The 9,012-nt window shown below is 43.1% G+C and overlaps 1 protein-coding gene across 1 annotated transcript; it reads right to left on the bottom strand.

Annotated features, from left to right (window-relative positions):
- Positions 1-439: 439 nt before the first annotated feature.
- LOC120055816 (AP-2 complex subunit mu-A-like) lies at positions 440-8,210 on the bottom strand. The gene is made up of 12 exons (XM_039003805.1): positions 8,078-8,210; positions 6,959-7,080; positions 3,600-3,865; positions 3,412-3,494; positions 3,276-3,281; positions 3,013-3,148; positions 2,727-2,871; positions 1,645-1,770; positions 1,340-1,475; positions 1,008-1,105; positions 806-917; positions 440-703 (listed from the first exon to the last, which is right to left on the bottom strand). The coding sequence occupies exons 2-12, from the start codon at positions 7,030-7,032 to the stop codon at positions 569-571; spliced, it is 1,317 nt and encodes a 438-aa protein (XP_038859733.1). The 5' UTR covers positions 7,033-7,080; positions 8,078-8,210; the 3' UTR covers positions 440-568.
- Positions 8,211-9,012: the final 802 nt, after the last annotated feature.

Below are 9,012 nucleotides of genomic sequence, written 5' to 3'. Positions count from 1 at the left end.
TAACCCACTTGTGGTCAGGATGAGTCCCACTCACTGAAACAGTGAATTCTCAATAAGCTCACATGCGATCAAACAGAGCAGTTCAAAGGAGAGAAAGGAACTAGTTAGCTAAAAGATGGACCCAAAAATCAATTTAGAAAAACAACGGGTCACTTCAAAGACCTTGACCCTATAATAGAAACTGCAGAGATGTTCACATTGTGTATATTTTGGGATGTGAGCACTGTCGGACCTGGCGAAGATCTGTTTCTGAGCAATACGTTGTCACTAAAGCAGTGAATTGGGAGCATAGACAGTGTGCAGGCCTTTCTGTTCATTCAAAGTATTATTTGAGCCCGGCACCTGAGTTTAGGATGTGCGTATGACCACAAACTGTCTTTTCTACAGGACCAGTTTGTTTACCAGTAAAAAAAAATAATCATACTAAGATGAGACAACATTTCACATATCTGTGCGTTATAAAAACATTTTTATTCATCCCCAACATTGAGTAAAGGATAAGGGGAGAGATTGAGATGGCGGGAAGAGAGAGATTGGTTGGTATACCTCTCAGGCTCGCTCTCTAACATTAGCAGCGAGTCTCGTAGATGCCACTTCGGCCAATGTAGCGCACCCATTTGATAACATCATGGTCACTGTAGTTCAGCTTGGACTCAAACACCTTCAAGTAACGCACCTTCAGCCCAGAGGGGGCAAACGGAACCTGCGGGGGACAAAGATATCCAGGTTAGGAGTTGTATGCAACTGCATATTAATACGGTAAGCTGAAATGCTTAATTATCATTGCGTGTGACTACAGCCATACCTCAAAGTTCATGGAGATGGGAGGACGCGCCCACTTCTTCTTATCGTTGGTGGGCAGCAGCTCGATTTCAGCACTGATCTGAGACTCCTTCATCCCAGCCATGCGCTTAATCCTACACGCAGGAAACAAACATTCAACATCGGAAAGGGCCATTCAATTTTAAAAAGGGGATACCGTGATGGAGCTGGTTGACATAACTCACTTCCATACGATGGCGTTCTCGCTGGCCTTGTACTTGGCCTTACCCTTCATGCAGATCACCTGGACACCGCTGGTGTTGAGCGGCGTGGGAATGCGCACCTGGAGCAACGGTAAACAAGTCATAACATGATAAAGTCTCATGCAGCAGACTAAACGTGAACTTGTAAGAACAACTGCAATTAACAGACCGAGCATAAACAAAGGGTTATGATACAAAACATACTAACTTCAAAAAGAGTACAATTTACCCCAAGATTGCATGAAAGACCAGTTTCAAACAAACTGACAAAACACCACAATCTAAAAAAAAAAATGAAGAGGCTGAATAACTACCTCAATTTTCTGTGCCAGTAGCGATGGTTTGAAGTTGGACTTGATGACCACTTTGACCTCCAGCTTGGTGCGGCCCACCTCCCGGACCAGCGGAATGACTCGGAAAGGTAGGATGATGTCTTTAGTGGTTCGGTATCTAGACGCAGGGATAAAACCACGTCAAACAGACACACGCCATCCCCCCAATGGCTCAAAATCATTAGACGCAATGCACACAGACAAAGCGACAGGACTTACAAATACAAACATGCCAGCCCATGCACAGGGTCAATATAGGTTTGAAGTTTAGCCTGTGACACACTTACCTCATGAGCTCATACTCTCCATCCGGGGGGATGAAGCTGATGCTGCGCTCCGAGTCAAACTTACTGAGACGCACACACTGGTTGAACGTACAGTCGTCGATGGCTATGGACTGCTTACCACTGGTACTACAGGGTCAGAGGGAGAAGAGAGTTGAACGTCTATCCGCGTATACACACCCGGTCATACTGACACAAACCAGTCATTTAAACGCACTGTTCTACATGCCCCACATCCTAATACAACACCACAGAAACACAATACATACACAAAAAAGGGACACCGTGGCTACCACAACACAGCAACCCTGTGGATGCTAACCATTTCCATCACTGTCAAAGACTGGGTCAGGGTTAAGGGTCAAGCGGGTAAACTAACAACACTCAGTAATGACTAAGAAATAAACAACCAATTGGGCAGTCCACTAAAGATTTGAGGAGGCAAGTCAGATTTGTATCAATTAGCAGTCACACTGGTTGACTGCCTAAGCACAAATGAATACAGTAATTCCATTAAATATTGGAGCCTCCTCAAATGCTTAATAAAGCAGTCACAATAAATGGCACGATAGCCAAGACAGCGGGACATATGGAGGTAAGGCCAGACATCAATACAGTACCTTCCTCCTCCCCCTAAATCACTGAGGTACAGCACAGAAAGAGAGAAAGGAGACATCGAAAGGAAAACAAATTGTAAGCCTTAAGCAAAGCTCTAAATTGAAGTCTTAGTCCAGGGACTGACAGTTAGGGCAGTAAACTGTCTGAAAAAAACAAAAAAAAAAACTCTACTGTACACAGAAGGTTAAGTCAGAATCAACACAATTGCCCATCAGTCTGAAATGTCTAAGTTGAAAATCAATACAAGACATACATTTTTTATCCAATTCTGCAGCAAAAGTCTTATATTTAGCCCCACCCCTTTAATGTCAAGCTCTGTCCAGGGTTGGAGTGAATTGCTTTTCAACTCAGAAACTAAAGCAAAATTCAAATTCTCCTCATGAAATGTGCAATTTCAGTATACTTCCTGAAACTAAATGGAATCTACCCCCAACCCTGGCTCTGTCCAAACAGCCACTCTTACTCACCTCTTTCCCGCCTCATTAGTGACCCCGCCTTTACCCGCCTTATCAATTACAATTTTGTCGTTCATGCCAAATTTGCACTCTGGCATTCCGCTCAGGTAGCTCTTCATTACCACACGGCCGGACACGTGGGCGCTCAGGACCTGACCTGGATGGGGTAAAATTGAAAGGGTCAATCACTAGGAAACAACATTACTCCTACAACTCCCCTAGATACTTTTCCTCTTAGCATATTCAACAGGACAACTGTTTAGGCCGTTTACGTTCAAGCGTTATGACCATCATTCACCTTGAGGCGACATGAGCAGGTTGACACTCTCCAGCACATCCAAGAAGATCTCATTGCGTCGATACTTGATGCCTTCGCGACGCCAGCCAATCTGCCCGGTTACCTGACTAGTGATCTGAGACTGCTCTTCCTTTGTCTGGAAAAGGAGAGAGAAAGATCAACAGGATATCAAGTGGAAAAAAACAGTGTACGGTTGCAACCAGGCCTAATATCCCAAATAGAACTGAAATGAACAGCCCATACCAAATGAGGCTCATCATTACCTGATGCTGCATCCGGCCGTGTCCACAATCCCAGAGAAAGAAAAAGAAGAGTCAAAAAACAGATTGCCCACAGTTCTGCTAAAGAGCTCATCGCAGAGCGTGACGGCAGTGACACGGAGATACTTGTCATCCTCACCTGGCCCTTGATGCCCTGCTGAGTGATGAAGGTCTTCAGTGCGCCCGTCTCAGAGTTCTGGGGATACCCGAAATCCAGGATCTCTGCACAAAACAAAGAAACCAAATGATGAAGAGGGTAAGAGAGGAAACGAACAGGAAAAATAGATAAATGGCATAAGAGTGAGAAATTTGGTCAGCCACAGTTACCGTCGAGCAGCTCGTAGATCAGCACAAAGTTGTTCTTGATGTTCTCCTCGCTGATCTTGCCAAAGTAGGAAGTCATAACATCACACATCTTGTAGAGGAACTCAAACACCATGGCGGCGTTGACGTTCTGCTTGGTAACCACTGCCAGCCAGATGTTGGAACGCTTGACATGGAAGAAGCTGGTACGTGCAATGTTGGTCACTGGAGAGCGCACCTGCTGGCGGGCATGGATCACATTCACACGGAACGCGTCCACCGCGTTGCGCCTGAGAAAAGAAGGTAGAGCAAGCAGTGATGCCAACTTAGCAATTTTGTTGCTAGATTTAGCAACTTTTCAGACTACCCTGGCAACTTTTTTCCCCCCAAACAGCACCTAGCAACAAATTTAGCTACTTAAAAAAAAAAGGAAAAAAAAGAACTTTTTGCAACTTTTGAAAAGTGGCTCAAATGCTAAAATGCACACATTTTTCCTCTAAATGACACAAAAACGATTTTCTCTGTCACACACTCAGTCACAACACACGTGCCTGGCTGCAAAAGTGCATTGTGAGTGACGTCAGCAGCAGGCGCTCAGCTCGTGCCCAGGCAGCAGCAGGCCAGCAGCAATTTCAGCAAATTGCAAGTCATTGTTGGCTGACTACAGCAGTATTACGGGTTCGACGAGCCAAACCCAATGAATATAGTTGGTCACGAATGTTTGATCTTGAACAGAACTTACAACATCAATCAACATGTCTCAATCAAAATTGTACAGCCAGAAGTACAGAAAATAGTTGGAGTCTGTACCTGAACAAATGTCAAATCATATTTTTTGCCGAGATGGCCAGTCAATTTGAGTAATGTTATTGTGTATTCTACGTAATGACGCAGTTTTACGCTATCATGCAATGACATCACAACATCATTTAGCAACTTTTAGCAACAAATCAACCTGCCTCTAGCAACTTACCCTGAAAATTATTTGGCAACACAGAGCAAGGAAGAGAAGGAGTGCTTTCATGTTATGAGTAAATGTGGAAGAGTATGTACCTCCATCTGCAGTTGATCAGAACAAAAGCAAACTCATAATACGCTCTTGGTTAATAGTACACACACATCAGTAGTGTGTATAAATGACTACTGTCTCCCTGGGACTTTCAGAGAGATAGTCAACTGTCAAACATTTGTCAACTACACTACCTACCATATTCTTTTTTCCAGACCTTCTACTTGACATTCAAGTTCCTGGTAGAATATAAAAGACTATTGCCACCCCCAAAACTAGTAACCCTCCGAACATCCTAATAGTATGCTTTGCTGAGGACAGCACATATTAACTTGTCTGAGAACTGCGAGATGACTGAATCGCCCAAACTGACTTGACCATTCCGGCACTGATAGAGCAATATTTTACTTAGAGGGTGAAGATTAGTGGGAAGGTTAGAGTGCATTAGAGATCTGGTGTAGATGTATAAATAACTGAAGGGTTTACTACAGATGAGAAAGCATGTCCAGACAAGACATGAGTCCCAATCAGTGATGTTCAAGATTCAGGAATACATTCCCAGGTGCAGGGTCCACAACTTCTGTGAGCTTGACAGTGAAACTGACATTGACCATAACGCTACTGCCTAGTAGTTTATCATACCTTTATTCATTTGAAACCAGGACAGATTCTGGGAACCAGTTCCCAGAAATACAAATCTCTGGAACCAATTTCAGATGAGGGACTCTGCAGAGCCAGACTCAGCACTAGCCAGCCTCTCCCCATGAGAGTAGACAAAGAGAGATGGAGGTAGGGACAGAAGGGGCCATACATGATCATTTAACAGGGTCTGTCGATCTGTTTTTTAGAAAGCAATGTCCAGTAAGGAGGGAAGAGATACTAGTGGGTAAGGGGAGGACAGTAGATGCACCTCAGAGGCATTGGTTGGTTGCAGTAATTGAGTTTGTGTTCTTTGGTCACTGATATGTTAGGTGACATGATGAAAGGGTCATCAGGTAGTTGCTGTGGGTCAGAGGACATGCATTGGGAGTCACTGATTGGTTACCATGGGTCAGGGGACATGCTTGATAGGCTGGTGCATCGCTTACCTATTTCTACAGTGGTCAAGATGGACATATGGAGGAAAATGGCAGAAGGATAAAGATGTAGAGGGATGATATAAAGGAGAGGAGAGAGAAAAATGTACACAAATACATTTGTGCATGTACACAGATTGAGTAACATGGTGTTTAAAAGGCCATACCACTGTAGTAAACAGCCAAATGCAGTCTAAATCAGTTAAATTATTTACTTTTTCCACCAATAGTGGTTGAATTGAAGAGTGTGTGGAGTCTAATCTAAGGCAACTTGAATGCGTCAACAAATCTTGTATCTGGAAAATCTTGGCATTATTTTGCAGTGCCAAGCAAGATCATCAACCCTAGATGTAGTGGTGGAGTTAGATAGCTGGGTGAGAAAATCTAATCAAATGTTCAAATATGCTTCCTAAACTGACAGCGAAATGCTTACTTACGGGCCCTTCCCAACAAAGGAGGGAAAAAAGGGAAATGATTGAAAAATAATGACACAAAGAATAAATGCACAACGACTAACGATAACTTGTCTAAATACACGGGGTACCAGTACCAAGTCGATGTGCATGGGTACGAGGCAATTGAGATATATGTACATACTGTATCTAGGTAGGGATTAAGTGACTAGGCAACAGTATAGATAAACAGTAACAGCAGCGTATGTGATGAGTCAAAAGAGTTCATGCACCCTCGACAACTACTGTGATTATTATTATTTGACCATGCTGGTCATTTATGAACATTTGAACATCTTGGCCATGTTCTGTTATAATCTCCACCCGGCACAGCCAGAAGAGGACTGGCCACCCCTCATAGCCTGGTTTCTTCCTAGGTTTTGGCCTTTCTAGGGAGGTTTTTCCTAGCCACCGTGCTTCTACACCTGCATTGCTTGCTGTTTGGGGTTTTAGGCTGGGTTTCTGTACAGCACTTTGAGATATCAGCTGATGTAAGAAGGGCTATATAAATACATTTGATTTGAAAAAAGGGTTCACGCATTGGCTACTGCATAAATCGTGCATTGTCTAAGACCTGATACAACAGTCATTATCCCCAAGATGACCTAGCTATTAGCTCAGTTAGTTATTTTGTTTGGTGGGTGCACTGTGCTAATGACCCAATGAGCACATGACCTAAGGCGTAAGTTCAATGCCTAAGTAGTTACATTGAACCCCTAACAGATTCATCTCCCCAACTTACTTCAGGCCAACCAGGTGGACACCACTTGCCATCTCCCTCTTCCCTTATGACTGCATTGTAATAGATACTCCATAACGCCCCAAACCAATTACCACTTCACTTACCCTATATCATCGCGGTAAACTCGGGAGATAAGGACCTCCCCTTTGTGGTTGTAAATGAACAGTCCTCCGATCATCGTGGCTGTTCCTTAGTCCAAACTGGCCATGGTGAAAACGAACTCCGTCTGATTGAGAGGGTGATATTACATTTCACCAGGTCAAAATCCCGGTACATGCAAATGTATTTGGCGAATGAAGATGATTCTGAATTACCCAGATATCAAGGATGTTTTCAGCAGAGTATCCTATTACTCCCCCCCACAGTGGTGAATAAGTCCGTCACAATGGTGATGTACACACACACATCCTAAAGTAGGATTCATGCTGGGTAGGTTAGATGTATAATGGTAAATATTAAAAAGGTAGTCAATGTTACAAAATTCCAGTAGTAGCTAGCTATGACTATGGGAGTGGTTTCAGGTTCATGTGGAGGGTTGCTGGTATTGGGAAAAGGAATAGACAATTTCCTGATTATGCCAAGTGTGGGCCAATTCATATGTTATAGTTTATAATATGTTGAGGCGTATGAATACTATGAAATGAAAGACATGCCTGGAATTCTAGCTGTGTGTGACTTCCTGTTACTGTTATAGTACTACCGTAGAACAGAAAGTAAGACAGTTTCCCAATTCCAGCACAAAATGGATTTACTTATTAACTGGACACACACATAGCTGGATTAGCAAATTAATTTCCCATCCACGAAAGGGGAATGTTGTTAGTGTTCGCTGACGGTGTGCATGGTGTGCATGAAGTCACTAAGCGGTTTAATTGCTATTTTATTGCCCCAAGATGTCTGCTTGCCTGACCGGAAAAGATAGCTAACCATCTCGACAAGTTCATACATTGTTGATATTCTCCTTACCTAACGTTAGTTACGCGTTCAGATTTAACTTTGGTGGCTTGGGAAAAATACGATGGGGAGTTAACCAACTATTGAGCTGCAGAACTAGGAAAACTAGTTAGCAAGGTAGTTAGTTAACTAGCAAAATAGACATAACCTAGCCAGCCTAACAATTGGCTAACTATTGCCTAGCTTTTATAAACGGTAACGTAAACTAGCTATACCGTTTTTACTGTTAAATATGCTGAGATTTGTCTTCAATATAATTCTAATCTTACCGGAGTCTTCTGTCACACCTAGGTTCACGCCCCTTTCTTCTCAGAGATATTTCTGGGTCACACACGCCAGGTAATTATGCTGCTCCCACTCATCTAAATCAGCTGACCACCGTCTAAGAACATACAGAGATGGATCTGATAATAGCCCGGAAGTAAATCCGCACTTACAGCCATATTTCAAAATGTTGCACATTGAATACACGGAGTAGGGAGGAAAAAACGCATTAAAACACGATTTAAATTAACTTTCGTTATGGCTGTGGTCGCAACCACTCAATTAATACGTCTCATGAAAGTGGGTACCTATTGTCGTTTTTTTCACAGGTCCAATTTCCCCCCATTTATGTCTCTACAGCAACCATATTATTGGCAGCCCTGGTGTGAAGGGGAGGAATGACCATAATATGACGCTAAATATTTTGATGTGTAACTTGGCATCCCATGTTAAATAAACTGAAATAAAAGATCCCAAAAATGTTCCATATGCACAAAAAACGTATTTCGCTCAAATTGTATGGTCAAATTTGCTTATGCTCACTAACTGGGAAGTGTCTCATTTCCCACGATAATCCACCCAATTGACAGGTGTGGCACATTAAGAAGCTTATGAAACAGCATGATCATTACACAGGTCCACCTTGTGCTGGGGACACGAAAAGGCTACTAGCATCTGCGGTTGTAACAACAAAATATCCCAAGTTTTGAGGGAGCATGCAATTGGCATGCCGACTGCAGGAATGTCAACCAGAGCTGTTGCCAGAAAAATTAATGTTTATTACTCTACCATAAGCAGCCTCCAATGTCGTTTTAGAGAATTTGGCAGTATGCCTAACCGGCCTCAACCGCAGATCACGTGTAACCACGCCAGCCCATGACCTCAACATCTGGCTTCTTCACCTGCGGAATCGTCTGAGACCAGCTGATGAAACTGGGTT

This window comes from Salvelinus namaycush, chromosome 11, assembly GCF_016432855.1.
Source record: "Salvelinus namaycush isolate Seneca chromosome 11, SaNama_1.0, whole genome shotgun sequence".
Classification (NCBI taxonomy): Eukaryota; Metazoa; Chordata; class Actinopteri; order Salmoniformes; family Salmonidae; genus Salvelinus; species Salvelinus namaycush.
This window is presented reverse-complemented; position numbering and strand designations above follow the sequence as displayed.